General features: G+C 38.1%; 1 protein-coding gene across 5 annotated transcripts in view; it reads right to left on the reverse strand.

The window, feature by feature from the left end:
- The window catches only part of pde4d (phosphodiesterase 4D, cAMP-specific), a 239,740-nt gene that overhangs the window by 43,864 nt on the left and 171,037 nt on the right, over positions 1-24,839 (reverse strand). The window contains exon 1 of one of the 5 annotated variants that reach the window (XM_088993810.1): positions 7,356-7,699. The exons of the other annotated variants lie outside the window; for them this stretch is intronic. Within the exon in view, the coding sequence (XP_088849936.1) occupies positions 7,356-7,420 (65 nt within the window). The 5' untranslated portion in view covers positions 7,421-7,699. Of the gene's footprint in view, positions 1-7,355; positions 7,700-24,839 lie in introns of those variants that run through there. 5 annotated transcript variants of the gene reach the window in all.

Genomic DNA, 24,839 nt, shown 5'->3' on the forward strand with positions numbered 1-24,839 from the left:
TGCAAAAAGATAAATTATATAAATTGTGCCTGCCAAGTGCCCAGAAAGGATTAATGTCGCGAGAATAATGATGTTTAGATACCCCCTCGATCGTCACACTTTACTGTATGCTACAAATCAAAACCCCATAAGAGAAGGGACAAGTTACCGTATTTTTCGGTGTATAATGCGCACCCAAAAGCCTTGATTTTTTTCAAGAGATGACCATGCACCTAAAAAAGGCTTTTGGGTGCGCCTTATACACCTGTCATGTACAGTGATACCTCGGTTTCCGAACCCCTTGGCGTACGAACTTTTCAGTTTACGAACGTTACATTTATGAACATTTTACCTTGGCATACAAACTTTACCTTGGCATACAAACTTTTTTCGTACACAGAGCAGCCTAATGAGTGATGTGTCATTTGCGCACAAGCCCGTTCTAACAACAAAATGGCAGCCGACAGTTTTTGTCCTCTATTACCCACTCTCAGTCTTCGGTTAAAGCTACGTGATTGGTCAAGAAAGCAGCAGTGAGGGGGCGTGGTTTAAACATTAAAGAGACAGGCAGACGGCAGTGAGAGTTTCAACTTTGATAGTTCAAAGGCAGAGTGTAGACTGCAAGGTTAAAATATCCCATCAATCAGGCTCCACAAACAACCCGCACATGCCATCCGTACACTTGATACAAAAAACTATCAACCCAGCTAAACAGAACACAATTGATGAGGAACTAGATACAATTATCACAGAGAAAGCACCTACAAGGGATCAATCCTCATGATGGTGAAAGAAGAAGGTTACGTTCCTCATCAAGAGTTTAATGCTGATGAAACAGGCCACTCCATTCCATCAAGCCATCAACAACCATCACAAAGGTAAATAAAACAACTTTATCATATAGTACTCCCTTTCCTTAATTATAATACCAAAGCATATTTATTATACATAAAATAATGTATATTGTGTGTAGTTTTTAGAAAATTAGAAAGTAGAAAATTATGTTTTATGGGGAACTGGGAACAGATTATTCTCATTTTAATGGTGTCCTATGGGAAATTAATTTTTGGGATACACCCTTTTCGCCGTAAGCTCTTTTCGCCTTACACACTTTGTCTGGGAGCCAATTAAGTTCGTAAGCTAAGGTGCCACTGTACTTCAACAGTCTTCCCCTTATTTACACACAAACGACCACTGTGACGTCCAGGTGAGAAAAATTAGCATACAAAAGTCACCTATTGTGGCGTCGAGCTCCATCTGGTTCAACTCGTTCTGCCACAGTACAAAAAAAAGAAAAAATAAATAAACACTCGCTCGTCATCTCCATGCAGACTGCCAAAGCTCCGCTCGGATGGGTCGTTCAATTCACGACACGTACGCAAATAAGGGGGTCATGCACTCTACCAGTTCTGCGACTCTTGTCGGGAGGAATCTAAAGACTCCAACGCGACTAATATAAAACAGGCCTTCAGCACATGCGAGCGGCTTCATCGCTCAATCAGCTGTTGACAGACAAAATCCAGATGGATCCACTTCCAGTTAAAGTCAGGCATTCCCGTTCGTCCGCGTTTAATTTCAGCATGGCGTCCTGTTGTTTTCTAAGTAGGGGGAGAGGTGCGAGAATGCTGGTTGAGATTTATGATTACCTCATGACCAGTGACGTGCGGTGAGGTTCATGGCTGGTGAGGCACTGATGTCATCACAGTCAGATTTACAAACATATGAACTCTACAGAGTAGCTTATTCACCATTTGATTGGCAACAGTTAACATGTTTTGTTTAAAATGTCATGTCAGCATTCTTTATATAAACTGTAGCATAGAAGAAAAAAAAATAAAACGTTATTATCGTGTTATCTTTACTTATAAATGAAGTCCATGCGCCGCTCCTTCTGAACAAAGGCATCTATACCTTCTTTGGAGAAGCCTTCCTTATCTTTCTTCAGTTTTAAAATTCTGTATTTCTTTCAATTTAGATATGTAATCCACCATTCTGAAAATAAGGCCAAGCAACACGAAAAAATGACTGGATGGTTGCACTTAACTTGCTAACTGTTTACTGTAGCTTGCTGTCACTAATTCTATTATTCTGCAGCCGAGGAGGCGCAAGAAGAATCTCTGTAATCATGTCATGAGGCAGGAGAACTGTGTGCCTCACCTATGCACACTGTTTTGATTAAAATAAAATAAAATAAACACTGTAGTACAGTGTTTATAATGTAAAGTGACTTATACATTATATACACCAACTAAACTAGAAATTTAGTTCATATACCAAAAGTATTTGAACACTTTAAAAGCGATATGCAGAGGGACAGCAATGCGGTCTCACTGCAGAGCAAGCCAGCACACTTAGCATAGTCATTGCGCAATGCATGATGAGGCTCAGCCGGCTGCTGCCTCACCGCTCGTCTCTACTTAGTATTTGAACGGTAAATGTGAAAATTCAGCGATTTTGAAAAAAAAAAAATGGTGAAGTTAAATGGAAAAGAACTTTAAAGTACAAATATCACTAAATAAATATAACTGTTTAATTTATTTTTTCATTGGATATTTCCATGACAGGTGAGGCATGGCCTCACCTGCCTCCCCTGACTGCACATCACTGCTCATGACAATGATTTAAAAAGTCCATTTAGAATACTGTATTTTCCGGTGTATAAGGCACACCGGAGTAGAAGTTGCATCCCCATGGAATGGTGTATTTTCAAACTTTTTCCATATGTGAGGCGCACAGGACTATATGGCGCACCTTCAATCAATGAAAACAGTTTTCCAAATATTCTTCTACAGGAAATGGAGTCAGTGGCTGCCTAAAGTAGGTGCGAGACCTGTTGTGGCTCACATATAAGGCGCACCAGCGTATAAGGTGCTGGGTCATGTTTTGAAGAAAAACAAAGGTTTTGGGTGCGCCTTCTACACCGGAAAATACAGTATATAAAAACATGGCTGCATCTTATCCATGTCAAGCTCCAACAAGCTATCACGCCAAAGCCACAGGGTAAGCAGAGCTGCATTGAGTTTTGCTCAATGCAAAGCTTGAGAATAAAATAAAAAATAAACAGAATAAAATAAAAAATGAATAGAATAAAATGAAAAAATAAATAGAATAAAGGTTTTGGGTGCGCCTTCTACACCGGAAAATACAGTATATAAAAACATGGCTGCATCTTATCCACGTCAAGCTCCGACAAGCTATCACGCCAAAGCCACAGGGTAAGCAGAGCTGCATTGAGTTTTGCTCACTGCTGAAGCTTGAGAATAAAATAACAAATGAATAAAATAAAATTAAAAATAAATAGAATAAAATACATAAATAAATAGAATAAAAACATAAATAAATAGAATACAAAAATAAATAAATATACAAATAAAAGTAAAAAATTAAAATAAAAAAATATAAAAAATAATATTAATATTGTAATTAAAATAATACTAAATAAATAAATTAATAAAACAAAGTAAAACTAAAACTACAAATACAAATACAAATACAAATACCAACAGACATATGTCAACTATGTGGAAAGAGTAAGACATAAATTGGAAAGCTGGCCAACTTTTGACCTTAACGCCTCCATTGTATCACTCAATTTAAAGTAAACAGACAGCATGTGTGCCATGCATCACGTGAGGGTGTCGGATTCACATGCTAACATACGCGACAAAATGTTACAAGCACAGCCAAGTGGTGTCATCTCCAAACAGACAAATCCAAACTATCTCAGCCATTCAGCAATAAGAAAAATGAGCGAAGAGTGAGAGGCTGAACAGCAGATGAGCAAAGAAGCATTTTCTTCTCTCCTAGACGATTTCAACGAGGATTCTAAGATTTATTTCGAGTGCCGTCTGACAGTGGGAGAACATATTCACCGGGTCTGCCTCCTCCCGGCGTGAAGCGACAGGAGGGACAATTTGTCAGAGGGAAATGAGAGCTGACAGCCAAGGACGAGTCGAGACAGGACGAGGGCAGGGCAGGTTGCGCTTCGGGGCGGCATCTTTTTTTTTATCTGCTCTACTGGAGAGCAACAGAGAGAGAGAGAGAGAGAGAGAGATAAATACAACTTCCTGGTTTGGTAGGACAAATGGCGATGGCATTTTCCAGAGATGTTTTCAAACCTGAAGTCTTGCCTAAGGCTAAATAGGCACTTCAAAGCCGAAAAACAAGGTGGGATAAACTTGAAGTTTATTCCTTTCGACAGGATTTGTCTTCATAAAGGTCACAGGTGAAATGGAGCCTCTCCAAGATTAATTTGGGTGAGAGGAACAAGATTCACAGCCATATTCAAACTGACAAAGCGCAGAATAGCAACGGGTTTGAAAAAAAAAATTAGGATCTATTTGATTGATAATGGATTGATAATGGACAATTGTCATTATCACTTGAATTCCAGGACCCACAGAATATTGAGTTTTAGGACTACAGAAATATTCAATGCAGCGTAAGAAACCTTAGACTCTCTTCTTTCATCATAAAATAAGAGTTAATTCCTAAATTATATAGGTCTGGAGTTATATGAGATTGAAATGCGGGTGGCTGTACAAAATACAATGCAATACATACATATTGGTTTATGTAGCGCTTTAACAACAGCTGAACCTGAAACAAAGCGCTAACATGGAAAAAAAAGGAAATGCTGCCCCCTCGTGGAAGGGAAAAACATTGCCAGAGGCCATGGCCGGCACTTTATCGGCACTCAAACAAGAACAAAAACAAATCCCGAACAAATTCAGGAATGGTGCTCTGCGAATGTATTCAATTCCCGAATACATTCGTGAATGAGTTAAACTGGAAGTGAAAATGAAATAAAATAGAATAAAAAGGAAATACATTGAAATTAAATGAAATAAAATAAAAATAAACAAACAAAAAATAATACAAACCAAAAAAAAATATAAATAAATATGTGAATAAATAAATGGGCAGATAAATAAAGGCATTATTAAATATAAATAAAAATAAATAAATAAATAAATAAATAAATAAATATATAAATAAATAAATAAATAAAGCGCAAATCTCACTCAAATTGTTGATTTATATTTCTGCAGAACGTCGGGAATTATTTTCAACCCCCCCCCCCCCCCAAAAAAAAAAAAAAATCTGATTATTGATTGTAAAGGGAAGAAAATATTGATTGTCAAAGTTGGTCAGAATTTGAGGGCCTGGCTTGACCAAACTGAGTGAAACACCCAAGTCCCCAAAATCCCACATGAGTGGCAACTCATTGACGTTTGACCCATGACCTGTTATTTGACTTTAGGCTACAATTTGTCAATCAACTGTTTCAACGTTGCTTAGAAGAAAAGTATGAGGCTAAATAAGATAATAAATAACCTCGCGTGTGTACTTTGATGCTAATCCCACGTTTGCTCGGCCAAGTTTTCCCTTCAAAGCGGCTGTACTGTGAGAAAATGAAAAGCATGCGGCATTGAACCCATCAGTCGGAATGAAACACTAAGAAACAGCGCGGGAGAGGACAACAAGAGGCTAGGGACTAAAATGGTGGAATAGAAAAGTGCAGAGTCAAGAATTGACAAACAGTCAAAGCTAACATTAGCGTGCGTGTATATTTTATGCCCTTTCCGAGTGACAAATCCACTCCACCAAAGAGCAACCAGGCATTGCCTGGATCACACATTTCCAGAATAAAGGTTTGCTTTGTCCTTGTACCTTGACTGAAGATAAAAAATTCAATTCATTCATTCCATTCAGTTTTAATAAAGTTGACATATTTGGGATGATTCTTACAAGGACACATGCCTCTAATATTACCGTATTTTCCAGACTAAAGGTGCATCACATGATAAGGAATGATATCTTTTGAAACTTTTTCCATATATAAGGTGCACTGGATTATAAGGTGCATGTTCAGTTTTTGAAAAAAAGAAGGCTTTTAGGTGTGCCTTATAGTGCAGAAAATATAGTATTCTAATTTTAATACCGTATTTTCCAGTGTATAAAACGCACCAGAGTATAAGGCGCACGCCCAATCTTCTTTTCCTTTCGGCTTTTCCCTTCAGGGGTCGCCACAGCGAATCAGTGTAGGATGCTGTTGTGGCTCAATATTAGTTCACATATAAGGTGCACAGCGGGTATAAGGCGCAGGGTGATCTTTTAAAGAAAATGAAGGCTTTTGGGTGCTTCTATACACCGGAAAATATGGTACAAAAAAAAGAGATATTACAATGTCTGCAACTCGAAATCGTTTACATGTTGACACTTGCGTTCTAAAACATTAAAACTATATTTTTAGCAATCGGCAACAATGAGAATTGAATTCAATCAGAGAGGAGTTTTAAAGGACAACCAACGTCACTTTTTTGTTTCTTAACTGACACCAGAAACATCTTTTATAGCATCTAAAATACCCAAATAACGTAGTATATTTTTATTCAAATGCAAAACACCAATAACAATGACTTAAAGTGTCCATCTGCAAAAAATTGAGCTGCGAATTGGGCATTTTCAGAAAGTCCCGCCCCCAGTTCGTGACGTCACGCCAAGACGTCTTGCATTGCTGGAGAATCAAAACAATGGCTTCAGATTCGGAGAATATGCTTTCTTGTTACACATCCAGTTATGAATCTGATTCAAATAGTTCTGAAGAGGAAAGCATACATGTTCGCAATCGATTAAATAATTTATTACGTGCCATTATGAGGCAACATTGAGGGGAAATGCCTCACTGAAAAAGAGGCACAAAATGGCGACCTCATGTGGCCACCTCCGTTTCCACAGGCTGATAAATTCCTTATATGGAGCTTGGACCCCCTCTTCTGGCGGCTTTTGTGTGCAACACGAGGTCCCCAGACCAAACAAGTACAGCAAAATACATTGAGTGATGGAAGGACGCTACAATGCGTCTTTTTTTTTCAGTCAGGGGCGTTCCTTTAGTGACGTCACGTACGGACTCGTCACCAACTCCAAAACAAGACTTCCTGAATATTCAGCGCGAGTCTTAAAACGTAAAATATAGCTATATGCGGTGGAATCTTCTTAAAATACGCTCAGTAGAAGTCATTTGAAGCCATTTTACAAATTATGGACACAACTTGTCCGGAGACATCGGTTGTCCTTTAAAGGGCTTGAGCAGCAAAGTGGAGACTGCGGAGTTTAATACTGCGTGGGCTAGCATGGGATGGATGTAAAGCAACAGGCGCTAACACTCAAACAGGAAGGAAGGAATGAATGGTGAACAATAGCGTGACACACACACACACACACACACACACACACACACACACACACACACACACACACACACACACACACACACACACACACACACACACACACACACACACACACACACACACACACGAACACACGTGCACACAAAGGAAAGGATGAAGATTGTCAACGTTTCCATTTACCATAATCCTTCAGTGTTCTTCAGCGAGCTGGTGGAGCGCGACCTTGGTTTGAGAATGATACTCATGTTCTCACGTTGCCGTCCACATACACTTGCTTGACTTTTCCACACGCATATCGAGCCACGCGAACACACAGACAGACACGCTTGAGGGCCACCTGGACCTCCAGTCCCGTAAACTCCCCTTGGATCAAATCGTCCGGAATTCCTGTTGATTCCCGACTGTCTTTTTTAAAAAAAAGCTCACTCTTGGACGCATGAGGGATTCATTGTTGTTGTGAATCCAGAAAAGTTCCCGAGGAGGAGTTACATGACTCTTCACGCTCTCTCTGCCTCACTTCACAGCTGCAGCTTGGCTTTTGAGTGCGAGTGGGAGGGGTTGTTTTGGTTGTAGTAATTCCTGAAAGGGAGGGACTTGCTTTCACCCTTCGCCTAGCTCCAAGACGTCCTTATAATCTGAAACGTCGGTCGCCCATGCTGCCACGGTAACCCAAAACCAATGGCAACAATGCCAGGAGAAGTGGAGAGTGACCCCCCCTGTCCCCCCCCCCCCATGTTGTTTTGAAAATGTTGGTGACTGGAATGGAAATGTGCTTTAATGAGAGAGGAGGGGAAATGGAACCCTTGATTAAAAATAATTATTCTAATAATAAATTTAAGACCTTGAAATTAATCCCTTTAACCTCAGCAAATTACTGTGGTAGACTGTCAGATTTTTTGGGGGGATTTTATTTTTAGGAACCCTGTAATTTATTCTTGTTATTCTTATAAGATAAAGTATACTATAAGCATATTTGAATTCAACATGGCGATTACACTGATCAACATTTTTTTTTTCATTTTAAATTGGAGAGTCCATTTCTTTTGATGGATTGTTTCCTCTTGTTATGAAACGGCCCTTGTTTTTTTTAGATAGCACATGTTTACAACCACAACAATACCAATAATAATTATCATTATTATTATAAATAATAATAATAAATACTACTACTAATAATATAAAACAAGAAGAAGAAGAAGTAGAAGAAGTAGAAGAAGTAGATGAAGAAGAGGAATAAGAAGAATTAGAAGAATACTAAGACTAGGAATAGGAAGAAGAAGAAGAAGAAGAACAAGAACAAGAACAAGAACAAGAAGAATTAGAAGAAGAAGAAAAAGAAGAAGAAGAAAAAGAAGAAGAAGAAGAAGAAGAACAAGAACAAGAACAAGAAGAAGAAGAAGAAGAAGAAGAAGAAGAAGAAAAAGAAGAAAAAGAAGAAAAAAAAGAAAAAGAAGAAGAAAATGAAGAAGAAAATGAAGAAAAAGAAGAAGAAGAACAAGAAGAAGAAGAAGAAGAAAAAGAAGAAAAAGAAGAAGAAAAAGAAAAAGAAGAAGAAAATGAAGAAAAAGAAGAAGAAGAAGAAGAAGAATTGAATTTCTCCGTCACACCGACAGCACACCTCACAACTGTCTTACAGTCATGATACATGTCTTGAACCGCTTTGACATACTTTTCTGTCACTCCAGACTTCCTAGTGCAATACCACAACTCTCCTGTGGGCACCCTGTCATACACTTTCTCCAAATTCTAAATTTCTAAAATCACACAAATATTCCTGTTGGAGTCCTTTTTAGGGCATTGACACAATATGAAAACACAAATGCATGGTTGCAGAAACCAATGACCCCAACACATTCCACCTCATGTCTTCTGAACTTTCTCATGCAGTTCAAGTGCAAGAAATCAAGATAAAAAGGTCCAAAATAGAACAGGAAGTGGGTCAATTTAGTTTGAAGTCAACCATTTCGGGCAAATTCCAGGACTCAGATTTGGACAAAGTATCCGAATGAGTCAGACTCGTCAATCGGGTATCCTCATTCGTTATGATTGTCAGTGTTTTCAATAAGCCAAGCTACATTAAAAAATGTCATGCAGCACAACAAACACAAATGTCACCAACAAATAGTAACAATGCCAAATTTGAACCCAGTTAGTTCAACACAAAGCGAATCTACACACAAGAAGCCATGAATGAGCCCATTGTACCTTTTTCCAACAAGTGAAAGAGTGTTTTATATTTCTATCTGTCAGCATTTGTGATGCTAGCTATGTTGGAAGGCTTTTTTTGCCTAATGGGACGTCATGCTCTCCATGACGTCAAAGATTGACAAATTCAAGAATGTGAAACATTCCGTAAGTAATTTGACTAGCTAAAGAAAATGCTACAAGAATTCTTTTTGCCCCGGATACCGTTTAATCGATGTGCGTCGTGTGGATGACGACACAAGCTAGCCACAGCAACAATTGTTCACGCAGGAAGATGCCCCCCAATGGGCTGAGAAGACCATCCATCCATCCATTTTCCGTACCGCTTGTTCCTCATTAGGGTTACGTGGGGTGCTGGAGCCTATCTCAGCTGTCTTTGGGCACGAGGCGGGGGACACCCTGAATTGGTTTCCAGCCAATCGCAGGGCACACAAAGACGTACAACAGTCACTCTCACACTCACACCTAGGGCCAATTTGGAGTGGTCAATTTGCCTGCCATGCATGTTTTGGGAGTGTGGGAGGAAACCGGAGGACCCGGAGAAAACCCACGCGGGTCCGGGGAGAACATGCAAACTCCACACAGGGAGGCCGGACCGGGACGCCCTGGCTGAGAAAACGGATTTCAAAGTAAAATATTTTTAAATACAGTTAAACATGGAAATCAGTGTCATGGCAAGATCGAAAAATAATACTAATTATGCTGAAATCGTACAATATCGCACCTGCTCTGAGAGTTAGCGGCTAGCAGATGGCTGTTAGCTGCTAAGCACGTTCCCAGTATAGACTGATAAGTGGCATCGGAATTATTTCAAAGGAAATTTAATAGGTGGAAATGACGGCTTACAGCACAGGTGTCAAAGTCAAGGCCCGCGGGCCAAATCCGGCCCGCCACATCATTTTTTTCGGCCCGCGAAAGCAAATCAAACTTGTTGAATTCCATGACGATTGCTAAAATCTGAGCCAAAATTTCATATTTTTGGATGTCAACCACAATAAAAGTCATTATTCTTGACTTCAGATTTGAAAACGAGTTATTCATTAATTTGCTGTGTGCTCTATATGTAATATTTGAAGGGATTTAAACATTCTAATGGGTTCCCCAAATTCATAACGGCCCTCGAGAGGAAACCATAACTACAATGTGGCCCGCGGCAAAAAATGACTTTGACACCCCTGGCTTACAGTGATACCTCGGTTTATGAACCCCTTGGCTTACGAACTTTTTGGTTTACGAACGTTACATTTATGAACATTTTACCTTGGTTTAAGAATTTTACCGTGGCATATGAACTTATTTCTTACACAAAGCTACCTCAATGTAACCGGCCACTCCATTCCATCAAGCCATCAACGACCATCACAAAGGTAAATAAAACAACTTTATTATACAGTACAGTTTATTTCTTTCATTATAATACCATAGCACATTTATTATACATAAAATAAGGTATATTTTGTGTCGTTTTAAGGGTTAGAAAATTAGAAAGTAGAAAATGATGTTTTATGGGGACCTGGGAACGGATTATTCTCATTTTAATGGTTTCCTATAGGAAATTAATTTTGGGATACACACTTGGCCTTACACACTCTGTCTGGGAACCAATTGAGTTCATAAGCCAAGGTATCACTGTACTATGATACTGAGAACCTAAAAGTTACAATTACAAGTTTTTTTGTAAACCAGGCTTACACAAATGTACTGTTTGAGCTGGTAAACTTGCGATTGTAGTTTTGCTATCATTTCATCTCAGTGTCCAAAACATAAGAAAACATGCACAGCAACATCTCAACTTATACGCTTTCCCCGTATTTGATCAGGGTTTTTTTTTTTTCATTTCAAATAAATTACAGCGTAATACAACTTTTGTACGGAAAAAAAATTGCAAACCAATCTTCCAAAGACCATTTTGGCTCGAATCCAGGCTCAAAGCAGCAAAAGTCCTCAATTGTATATACAGAAAAGTCTCGTTATATCGATATTCTCGGGAGTTGGAAAAAATATCGATATAACTGGACTATCGATATATCCGATCCTGCGGGCATGTAATTTTCTCCCTGAGTTCATAGAAATAGTATCGTAATAAGCAGTACTATCGATATAACCGATATCGATATAACGAGACTTTACTGTACATATATATATTTTTATCGCTGCGTACGGTCGGATTGATAAAAGCATAACGTGCACATGCGCGGTAAGCTAGCTGTCTGCATTTCCGCTTGTGTTTTTTTATCATTTCAAATAATGTACGGCATACTACAACCTTTATATGGGAATTGTACTCATTTATAAGGGCAGCTATTACCCAAGGTTGACAGGTATGTCAGCACAATATTTGACCTGTTCAATTAAAGAATTTGCCAGGAAAATCAAGGGATTGCAAGGGTATATTCATTGTCGCTTTTAAATTTCAGAATCACATTGTGGGTTCAAAATTAGATCAAATGCTCTCCATTGAAAGTTCTTCACCCCCATCATACAAAAACCTTACAGCGCATGACGATTGAGGCCGCGTCACACAAAAGAAGACATTCAACACTCAAGACGCCCCGAGGTCAACTTTAAAGCAGCTTCGAACATTTCCGGCTGACCAGAAACGTAACCAACGGCAGAGTGACATCAGTCAGCGCAAGCATCCCTTTTGTTCGCAACGAGCACGGCGAATATAAAAGACATGCAGATGGAAATGCGGCTCTTTCAAGACAAAACAAACGGCCTGCCCGAGACCCTTTTGACTGATAATACCGCTCCGGTCGCCCGTACGGGCTTGCTTTCATGTCACGACAGGAAGGCGAGATCGGCGGAGGCAGCGGCCTTGACATGAAAACAGGAGGCTAATGCCTCAAAATCCCCATCAATGTGAAACTCCAAGCGATATGTGACACAGTTGTTACAATACAGCAAAAAGTCTCGTTTAAATTGAACAGTTCTTTATCAATCCCATTTCAATGGAATTCAACATTTGTTGACTCATTCACTGCTAGATGATGTGCAAAAATGTGTCTACTCCAGTGCCAGGGTTTTTGTCATTGTCTCTCGAATTCCAGGACGCACAAAATATTATATTATGTAGTTTTCGGACTACATAATCATTCAATACAGAGTTAGAAACCTTAGACACTCTTCATTCATCAGGAAAAAAAGTGTTAATTCCTAAATTATATGGGTGTAGAGTTATATGAGCTTGAAATGAGGGTGGCTGTCCAAAATGCAGTTTTTTAAAATAATTTTAACGACACCCTGTTTGGAAATAACTGTACAGAAGAGTGCTTCACAACGATTGTTGACTTTTTAATATCGAAATGGTCCGGTCTCTGGAGCACCTGATAATAAAATTGAGTGTGAAATAATCCTCTTTTGTTATTGGAGTGCTTACTAAAATGCGCATGTGAGATAATTTTGGGGACCGGGGGGGAATTTTGCCTGTGGAAGGACATACATGATTTTTCAATCATTTTTTTTATCATCATTTCAATACATGTTTGGAGCAATGTGTAAAAATCCAGTCCATTTTTTTCTTTTTAATGGGGGAATTGTTTAAAGCTAAATCACAATGTTTAAATACAGCGGAACACAATGCAAAAATAGGGAACCAAAACAAGGACCAACAAAAGGTCAAAATTCCTGGAGAGGATATTGAGGTCAAGGAATGGTTCAACTCACTTTTACTAGTTCTGTTTCTGAATGGATATTATGATTCAGATTTTTTTGCAAAGCTAGATAAATGTGATAGCACTTCTAAATATATTTTTTAAATGTAATATACGTATATGTTTATATATTTTTAAATGTTCTTTTAATAGATATACAAATACGTATATTATATATAGTTATATAAAAATATATTATTTATATAATGTACATACAAATAATAATAATAATAATAATAATAATAATAATAATAATAATAATAAAATTATTTCAAGTGCCTTTCAAAGCTCTCAAGGACACTTTACAGTCACAGACAGGCATATATATATATATATATATATATATATATATATATATATATATATATATATATATATATATATATATATATATCGGTATTTTTTATGTTATACATATATTTTATATATTTTTTTTAATATATGTGTTATTATGAAACATGAATGACTATTACAAAGTCAGGTTTAGTTTTAGAAACGACCCATTCAAAATAAGAATGCTGATCATAAATGAATGACACTCAATTCACCTTCCTCCACCGTCAAATAAGAAAAAAACTTGCCTCTCCTTGATGTACAAGGCAGCCACCTAGTGCTGATTACACCGCTAGTGCAGCATTAAGCCTGTCATAAAAAAGAGCGCCAGCAACAGACCAAAGAGGTAAAAACATCGATAGAGAAAATTATTGATTTTAAGGGTCAGGGAGGGGAAAGAAAAAAAAAGAGAGAAAAGTGGTACACATCGAGAAAGTGCACTGAGTCAACGTTGGTATATGCATAAATAGCAGCCAACAAAGCAGAGCACAGATGGCAGTGGCGCGCTATTGACAAGGCCACATCCATATCTATATGTCTACACGGCGATTATCTCAAATTCATATGCAAATAATTTGACACCGCAATGAAACACACAGAAAAAGGCACAGATCCGGATTTTATTTTCGACATCTTTCGGTCTTGTTTTTGTTGACGTATTTGTTGCTCGAGGTCACTGAGTGGATGTTGCTCGCAAAGGTACGGCGGCATGATAATGCACCTAATCAGGTCTTGAAATTTTCTGTGCGGGGGCCCTAATGGACGCAAAGTGCTCGGATTATGAGCGGTGCGCCTCAACACAATGATTGAGTGTTCATTTGATGTTAACCTGGTAGGAAAAAGCAAAAAAAAAAGGGAATACAGTGAAACCTTGGTTTACGAACCCATTGGCTTACGAACTTTTCGGTTTACGAACATTAAATTTATGAAAAGTTTACCTTGGCATACAAACTATTTTTCGGGATACGCAAAGGTACGGCGGCATGATAATGCACCTAATCAGGTCTTGAAATTTTCTGTGCGGGGGCCCTAATGGACGCAAAGTGCTCGGATTATGAGCGGTGCGCCTCAACACAATGATTGAGTGTTCATTTGATGTTAACCTGGTAGGAAAAAGCAAAAAAAAAAAAGGGAATACAGTGAAACCTTGGTTTACGAACCCATTGGCTTACGAACTTTTCGGTTTACGAACATTAAATTTATGAAAAGTTTACCTTGGCATACAAACTATTTTTCGGGATACACAAGGAGTTGCCACAATGAATGATGTGTCGTTCGCGAACGAGCCCGTACTTCGGTTAAAGCCACGTGATTGGTCAAATTTAGACTCGTTTCAACTTTGATACTTCAAAGGCAGAGTGTAGACTGCAAGGTTAAAATTCCCATTAATCAGGCTCCACAAATAACCCAGACTAGCCATCAGTTCAATTTTAAATGAAAAGAAGAAGCAAGGGAAACAGCTATTATTGATGTTTCTAGTGTGTCTGCTTGCATCTGTTGCTGTTGCAATATCACAACTTCCAAGATGTACAACCCAGAGCTCATTGAGACACTTTATGCAAAAAGCTATCCATTACATCAAGCCATCAACGACCATCACAAAGGTAAATAAAACAACTTTATTGTAAAGTACAGTGCATTTCTTTAATTATAATACCATAGCACATTTATTATATATAAATAAGGTATATTTTGTGTAGTTTTAAGGCTTAGAAAATTACAAAGTCCAAAATTATGCTTTATGGGGATTTATGGGGATTATTCTCATTTTAATGGTTTCTTATGGGAAATTAATTTTTGTGATACACACTTTTCGCCTTACACACTATGTCTGAGAACCAATTAAGTCCGTAAGCCAAGGTATCACTATCACTGAATACTGTATGTCGTCCAGCCACACAGGTGGGTCAGCAGATGTGATAACAGGGCAGGCCACCAGGGGCCCCCAAGTATTTGGGGTCCGGGAGGGGGCAAACATCATTCAAAACATTCATTCAAAAATCTTTCATCCTGGAAAAGATGTGCTTCTGTCATTTCTCTGGTCAAGAGCAAATTTGATAGGAACATGGCTTTGTGTGTACCTTTAGGGGTGTTTTTGATACGCATTGAACCATAAGATATCATTTATAGCTATGCGATTTCAGAAATAATTTATCATAATCATAATCATAATAATAATAATAATACATTGATTTCTAAGCGCCTTTCAAAACTCTCAAGGCCACTTTACAGTCACAGGATCAGTGTTTCTGTGGGTGAACACCTAGATAGCTAGGTAGCCATCTTGATAGCTAGCTAGACTGCACCTCGCTACAGATACACTGTGCTACCTCTGGCCATTATGCTCGTGTCACTAACGGCTTGTGAATAGAGCAGTTTTCGCAAACTATGATTGGCGAGTGACTAGCCAATCATACGTCTGTGTAAGCTCTCATATGAATGCGCACGTCTGCTACAAGCTAGGTTTTGGAAGCAAATCACACAACTGTAGCATCCATTGACAAAAATAGATTGTAAATCCGCTTCAATTCCAAGCCGCGACAATTCCACATATGCATCGGCGCTGTCAAGAGACTTTTACATTACTATTACATTTTACTGCCTGAGGCCCCTAAACACACACAATACGCACATACACAGACGCACCAAAGCCTGCATGTCAGATTTTTTTTAGCGTCCTGCATGTTTCCCTGCCATCATATTTATTCTTGGTTTTAAATTTTTGAGGTGGGGGGCTCGGGTGGGGGTCCCAATGGCTTTTTCCTGCTTGAGGTCCCTAAACACACACACACACACACACACACACACACACACACACACACACACACACACACACACACACACACACACACACACACACACACACACAAATAAATAACCGCATATCAGATTTTTTTTAGGTTCAGAATCTTTCTTTCTCTATCATATGTATTTATTTTCCCCCCTTTTTATGGGGAGTGGGGTCGCCAATGACATTTTACACCCACACAAAATAAATACCAGCATGCCTGATTTTTTCGTTTTTTCTCTATCATCATATTTTTAAATATTTTGTTGTCTTTTGGAGGTTCCAACATGACATTTTCCTGCTTGAGGCCCCTAAACACACACACACACACTCACAAATAAATACCCACGTGTCTGACTTTTTTTAAGGTCCAGATTGTCTTTTTTCTTTTTTTTTGGTGGCTAGGAGGGTTCCTATGACATTTTTCTCCTTGAGACCCCTACACACACACACACACAAAATAAATACCAGCATGCCTGATTTTTTCGTTGTTTCTCTATCATCATATTTTTAAATATTTTGTTGTCTTTTGGAGGTTCCAACATGACATTTTCCTGCTTGAGGCCCCTAAACACACACACACACACTCACAAATAAATACCCGCGTGTCTGACTTTTTTTAAGGTCCAGATTGTCTTTTTTCTTTTTTTTTTTTGGTGGCTAGGAGGGTTCCTATGACATTTTTCTCCTTGAGGCCCCTACACACACACACACACACACACACACACACACACACACACACACACACACACACACACACACACACACACACACACACACACACACACACACACACACACACACACGCACACACACACACGCACACACACACACACACACGCACACACACACACACACACACGCACACACACGCACGCACATATACACACACACACACATACACACAGATACATACAGTATACATACAATGTTGAGTAAACAGCTGTAGACGACAGCAGGTGGAAGAACTCGGCAGATAAGAAGGCACACAAAGCAAGCGCGATGAAGTCTAGGCCGACTTTCTGGCTCTCCACGCAAGCACTCAACTTTCAGGATTTCTCGAACCAAAACTAAACAAACCTTGAACACACCCTCCTGCCGCGAGGTTTGATGTCGATGGGCTTGTTGGTGGCGTAGGGCGAACCGTTGGAGCAGGCGTGGCGGTAGCGCGCTATCCTCTCCAGCGACAGGTACTCGGAGTTGACTGGTAAACTCATTTTGAACGGGGGCGGGGTTCAAGGGGGAAACGGGGGGGGGATACTCAAAAGCCAAACAAGCGGCACCCTGGTACTACCGAGGTTGAAGGGGGGGAAAAAGAGTAGAAGGAGAACAGAGTGTGGAAAGCGAGTGAGGCGGTGGGTGTGACTTGGAGTCAAAAGATGATCGAGGCAGAGAGAGCGAGGGATGCAAGAGGAGAGGGGGGGTGCAAAGTGCAAATGCAGAGCAAACTAATTTATCATATCTGTCAGCTCATAATCAAGTATGTTTTCGAGTAATGCTGCAGGCTGGCATCCTGAAAGTCCCTGTCTTCATGCATTACATTCAGGCTTGTTTGCCAAAGTGTTCCGACAGTTAACTGCTGAGTGGACCTGATCATGTTTTGGTTGCTCTTTTTTGGAGGGTGTCTACATATTTATTCAAAACAAAATAAATAAATAAAACAAAAAATAAAACAAAAAATGAAACTAAATATACAAATAAAACGAAAACTAAAAATAAATTAATAATTATAAAATAAAAATAAACAATAAATAAACAAACAAAATAAAATTACAAATAAAAATAAACAATATAAATATAAAAACAAATACTAATAATGAAAAATAAAAAAGAAAATAAACAAAATAAAAAACACTATAATCTAAATATTATAATAATAATAATAATAATAATAATATATAATAATAATATAAATATCGCTGTGGTGAAAGTATTGTTATCATTCCTCAACCTCAAACTAAACTGTTTAAAAAAAAAGACACCAGAAATGTCAGACATTCGCCAAAGTAAATCCTTCACTGTCAAACTCTAACAGGAATCAAAGATACATACTTTACTCTTCCTTTTATAACTTTGCTGTCGTGAAATGTAAATTTCTCCACGGTGAGATGAATAAAGGGTAATTTAATCCAATCTAAAAAAATCGAACTTAATCTGGTCATTCTGATTCACAATCCTTCAAGTGCTGTGTTTGAAAGGTTCCACCAGCAGGTGGAAGTACTGCACCACAAAAGCAGCCACGAGTGAACAGAGGACACAAATTAACTGCCTTTAAAGGACAACCGAAGTCTCCGGACAAGTTGTGTCCATAATTTGTAAAATGGCTTCAATTGACTTCTACTGGGCGTATTTTAATAAGATTCCACCGCATATAGCTATATTTTACGTTTTAAGACTCGCGCTGAACATTCAGGAAGTCTTGTTTTTGAGTTGGTGACGAGTCCGTATGTGACGTCAGAGAAGGACCGCCTCCTCACCGTAAAAAAGACGCATTGTAGCAGTCCTTCCATCATGTCAATGTATTTTGCTGTACATGTTTGGTCTGAGAACCGTGTTGCATCCAAAAGCCGCCAGAAGAGGGCATCCAAGCTCCATATAAGGACAAGCCTGTGGAAGCGGAGGTGGCCACTGGAGGTCGCTATTTTGTGCCTCTTTTTTTGGGGTGAGAGATTTTCCCCCAATGTTGCCTCAAAATGGCACATATAATTATTTAATCGATTGCAAACATGTATGCTTTCCTCTTCAGAACTATTTGAATCACATTCATAACTGGATGTGTAATAAGAAAGCATATTCTCCGAATCTGAAGCCATTGTTTTGATTCACCAGCAATGCAAGACGTCTTGGCGTGATGTCACAAACTGGGGGCGGGACTTTCTGAAAATGCCCAATTTGCAGCTCAATTCTTTTGCAGATTTTGGACACTTTAAGTCATTTTTATTGGTGTTTTGCATTTGACTAAAAATATCATACTGTGTTTTGGATATTTTAGATGCTAGAAAACGTTTTTCTGATGTCAGTTAAAAAACAAAAAAGTGACGTCGGTTGTCCTTTAAATCATAATTGCAAGTCAACAACAGAATAAATTGGGTAGGGGCGGAAAGCAAACAATTTACGCTGTCCAAAACTGAAATAATAAATTAAAAAATATAAATAAAAATAAAAAATAAATATGGAAATAATTACATAAACAATGAAAAAAAGATTTTTTTAATTAAAAATTGTTTGGTAGTTTGACTTCGTTTTTTTTATGTCTGCACTGAAATAATGAAATAAATAAAGAGATAAATTAATCGATTGATTAATTATTTTCTACAAAATAAAAAATTGTTTGGTATTTTAACTATTTTTTATGTGTGCACTGAAATAATGAAATAAATAGTGACATTAATAAAGAGATAAATTAATTATTTTCTACATTTAAAAACTGATATTTTGACTTAGTTTTTGTTATGTCTGCATTGAAATAATAATGAAATCATAATATCAGGAAATACATTAAGAGATTAATCAATTAATTTTTACAAAATTAAAAACGGGTATTTTGACTTGTTTTTTAAATCTGCACTGAAATAATGAAATAAATAAAGAGATTAATTAATCGATTGATTAATTATTTTCTACAAAATTAAAAATTGTTTGGTACGTTAACTGTTTTTATGTGTGCACTGAAATAATGAAATAAATAGTGAAATTAATAGAGATTAACTATTTTTATATTTTGACTTGGTTTGTCTGCACTGAAATAATGAAATCATGATACCATGAAATAAATTAAGAGATTAATTAATTGTTTTTTTTGTTATTATTATATATTTTATGTTATTATTTTTTTCACAACATTAAAGACTGGTATTTTGACTTGCTTTTTTATGTCTGCACTGAAATAATGAAATAAATTTAATAAATAAAGATATTAATTAATTTTCCAAAATGAAAAACGGTTTGATAATTTGAATTTCTTTTTTAAGTCTGCATTGAAATAATGAAATAAATAGAGATTAATTAATTGATTCATTTTTATAAAAAATAAAAACTGTTTGGTATTTTACTTTGTTTTTTATATATTCACTGAAATAATAAAATAATGAAATAAAAAATAAAATAGACATACATTAATTAATTGATTAATTATTTGTCATTTTATTATACATAAATAAGGTATATTTTGTGTAGTTTAGAAATGTTAGAAAGTAGAAAATCATGTTTTATGGGGACCTGGGAACGGATTATTGTCATTTTAATGGTTTCCTATAGGAAATTATTTTTTGGGATACACACTTTTCACCTTACACACTCTGCGAACCAATTAAGTTCGTAAGGCAAGGTATCACTGTAAATAGTTTGGCGAGCTTACAAATAATGACCACTGCAGTCAATCAATCAGTGTGTTGCCTTTTTGGTGCTATCGTTTCGTCACACGGAGTGCGAGTGACAATCCGATGCGACAAAAGAGGCGGAGATTGGCCACACGTCCATCTCTCCTATACCTCTGGCTAATGGGTTCGGACACAAAGCACATACATCTGAGTTAATTGAATTCCCCGCAACGGTGGATAAATGGTTAGAAAAAAGAAAAAAAAAAGAAAGGAAAGAAAGAAAGCACACTCTGCGGTCTTCTGCTAAAGTGGCAGATTATCACCATGGCAACTGTATTTCAGCAGGTCGACAAAGACTGACTGTTCATCTTCAGCTGCGTCCGAATGAGGAAAGTTATTGAGAGGAAAAGTCGACACGGCTTGGCCAAGAGTCCACTTTGCCGCACGTAGCATCAATGGACCGTTTTGAGTGAGGCCGACCATTTCCTTCGCCTCAGACTTCCTGCCAAGTCCTGTTTATGAAGTGGTTGCCTTGGCGATGTGGCGGTTTTCAAAAGGGACAGGTAACCAATCATCATGCAGTTGCTAAGGGGTAAGCAATGATGACAACGTGGAGGATGACGAGAGGAGACGTGATGTAAACGCGACTCGGTGCGAATCGATCAAAGAAAGTAAAAAAAAAAAAACATTTGCAAGAAACCATGATTAAATCACATTAAGATGTGATATAATACATTAAAATGACAAATAATAATAATACATTTTATTCATAAGCACCTTTCAAAACTCTCAAGGTCACTTTACAGTCACAGGATCACTTTTTCTGTGGGTGAGCAGCGGCAGCCACACGCGTCAAATATATAGAAAGCTAGCTAGATAGCTCATAGCTAGTTAATAGCTAGCTAGCTAGATAGCTAGCTAGATAGCTGACAAGATAGATAGATAGCTAGATAGCCAGCTAGTAAGTTAGATAGCTAATAGACATAAAATAGCTATATAGATAGCCAGCTAGTTAGATAGCTAATAGACAGAAAATTGCTAGCTAGCTAGATAATAATAAAAATCCATTTGATTTCTAAGCGCCTTTCAAAACTCAAGGTCAAGGTCACTTTACAGTCACAGGTAAAGTGTTTTTTTTTCTGTGGTTGAGCAGCGGCAGCCACACGAACCACGTTCACTCAACCCGGAAGTAACTCAAATAGAGTAGAGGCCAGCTAGCTAGCTAATAGATAGCTAATAGATAGCAAGCCAGCGAGACCGTTAATAGATATATAGCTATATAGCTAGTCAGCCAAAAAAAATACTCAAATATCAATGTGCTGATTAACCCATTCGCTGCCATTCTCGAATGTATTCGGGAATTGAAAATATGACATGGAGCGCAATTCCCGAATTTGTTTGGATTTTGGTTTTTCTTGCAGGGCGTGGGTGCTGATACTAGTGCTGCGTGTTCGACCGGAAACAAATTCCTTGTGTGTTCTACATACTTGGCAATAAAGATAATTCTGATTCTGATCTGATTCTGATAAAGCGCTGGTTAAACCTTTGCATGCTATATTTTTCAAAAACATCACTCCTGCTCAAGTCCACTTTTTATTTCTTTCTTTTAAAGAAGTTGAAGTGGGAAATGGGGTGACATTTAGTGTTCAAATGTAACACTAGTTCTTATCAGCAACGGTGGTCCACACTCCTTATCTGGAGTTATCCGGACCTCACAAAACAATTTAAACAGGAATGTGTGTGTGTGTGTGTGTGTGTGTGTGTGTGTGTGTGTGTGTGTGTGTGTGTGTGTGTGTGTGTGTGTGTGTGTGTGTGTGTGTGTGTGTGTGTGTGTGTGCGCGTGTATAAGTACATTCCGCACCATACACACATTTTTATTTCTTGCCGTGTGTGGTTTCAAAAATTATTTAAGATGACAAAAATCGCATTTGAAACATTCCACTGTGTACAGATTAATTTGAATGAACTTGCTCATTTCCTTGCCGATGTTCCATTGATACGTCGACAACAAAGGCCATTCACTTCCATTGATTACGAAGACAATTCAACAAATGATCAAATGTCACCGCGGGTCTGCCGTCCAATCCTTGTCGGATTCATATCACCCGCATAAGCGATCTGTGAAAGCCTCTTCCTCTCTCCACGCAAATTAGTGAAAAGATGAATGGACGTGGGCAGCCTTTTAAACATTACCAACAACGGCAGCACTTGAAATGCGGTACGGTCCCATGCACACGGGCTAGCTAATCGGTTTAACCGGGCAACGGGCCTGCTGATGTCAGAGTAATCCCTCATTAAAGCCCTGATGACATCACTACTACGCCCGAGAGAGTTTGGGACCCAGAGCTTAGGCCACATGCTTTTAGACAACTTTTGTTGGAACTGTCTCACCTGTGTTTCTGTCTGTCTATCTCTCTCTCTCTCTCTCTCTCTCTCTGTTTCTGTGTTTGCGTGGCAACCCCCCCCCCCCCCCCCATCATCCTACCTTGATTTCTCTTTGTGTGAACATTTTGGACAGTTCACAAGAGGAAAACCCCCATTAGACTGTGGTCGTGTTTGTGCTGGCGTCAGGGACAGCCTGTCATTGTGTGAGCAGGTAATCCAGGATGTTCCCCAACACGAGCAGACACGCTTGGAACGCGAGTGGGTTTATGTGAACGTGTGTGTGTTGTTGACTACACAATATGTTTATGCGCATTTTATATAAGCAAGTCACATGATCCATTCACACAAACAAGAATTTGAGTTCGTCTAACAACCATCATTAAACTTGCTTAAAAGATGTGCAAAAAAAAGAAGAATAGAAGCAATTCATACAATAAAATTAACAAGTTATTTAATTTTTTCACTGACAGACGATGTGCAAAAATGTGGCTACTCTGGTGCCAGGGTTTTTGTCATTTTCACTCCAATTCCAGGACCTACAGAATATTGAGTTGTTGGACTAAATAAACATTCAATGCAGCGTAAGAAACTCTCTTCTTTCATCAGAAAAAAAGAGTTAATTCCTAAATTATATGTGTCTGGAGTTATCTGAGTTTGAAATGAGGGTGGCTTTACAAAAGGCAAATGCTGCCCCCTCGTGGGAGGGAAAAACAATGCCGGAGGTCTTACCAGCGCTTGATCGTCGCACCACCCCCGCAAGAAAAAACACAACCTGAACAAATTCGGGAATGGCTCTCCACGATAATTTTTTTTAATTCCTGAATAATAATAATAATAATAATAATAATAATAATAATAATAAATGAAATAAATGAAATTAGTGGGCCGGATTAAGATCTTTTCCCGCAATGTTCCACATGACTGAACTATATATATATATATATATATATATATATATATATATATATATATATATATATATATATATATACATACACACAGTAAAGTCTCGTTATATCGATATTCAAGGGAGTCCGAAAAAATATTGATATAACCGGGACTATCGATATATCCGACCCTGTTTGTATGTAATTTTCTCCGTGCGTGCATAGAAATAGTATCGATATAACCGGGACTATCGATATATCCGATATCGATATAACGAGACTTGACTGTATATATATATATATATATATATATATATATATATATATATATATATATATATATATATATATATATATAGTCAAGTCTCGTTATATCGATATTCAAGGGAGTCCGAAAAAATATCGATATAACTGGGACTATCGATATATCCGACCCTGTTTGTATGTAATTTTCTCCGTGCGTGCATAGAAATAGTATCGATATAACCGGGACTATCGATATATCCGATATCGATATAATGAGACTTTGAATATCGATATAACGAGACTTTACTGTATAAATTATTCACCATCATAATTCATCTCAAAGACAAAATATAGTGGAAAAGAAAAAAAGAAGTGGAAAAAATGGGCATGAGTAGTCGTTTTTTTAATTCTGCTACCAAACACAGAATAATTGTAAACTTTAGAGGAAGTAATAAGCAGCTGCTGGGGCGCAAGCGCGTTCCTCGTGGTCAGTGGCTGTCCCGAGGCGGCGCCTGACACGCGTTCTGGGAATCGCCCTCATTAGTGGCAAAGCTGGATGACGCTAACGATTCGGTTGACGACAGTGTTTACGGCTGGGCGTAATCAACGGCTTAGACGGAGGGGTTTAAAGAGGGAATCCCCCCCGTAACTGGCCGGACTTAGTCGTAATGACGTACTTGAAACTTTCTACATTGCTACGTTTTTTTCTTTCACTAGCTTACTTCTTCCCCAGACAAAAACTTGGCACTGTATCCTCATTTGTACAAACATTTCAAACCAATATTTAATAGCCAGAACTGTCCCGTGTGTGCGCGCGTGTGGTTGCGTGCATGCTGGCACACGATAAA

Source organism: Hippocampus bargibanti, linkage group LG04 (genome assembly GCF_051943395.1).
Source record: "Hippocampus bargibanti isolate YZ-2025 linkage group LG04, ASM5194339v1, whole genome shotgun sequence".
NCBI classification, from domain to species: domain Eukaryota; kingdom Metazoa; phylum Chordata; class Actinopteri; order Syngnathiformes; family Syngnathidae; genus Hippocampus; species Hippocampus bargibanti.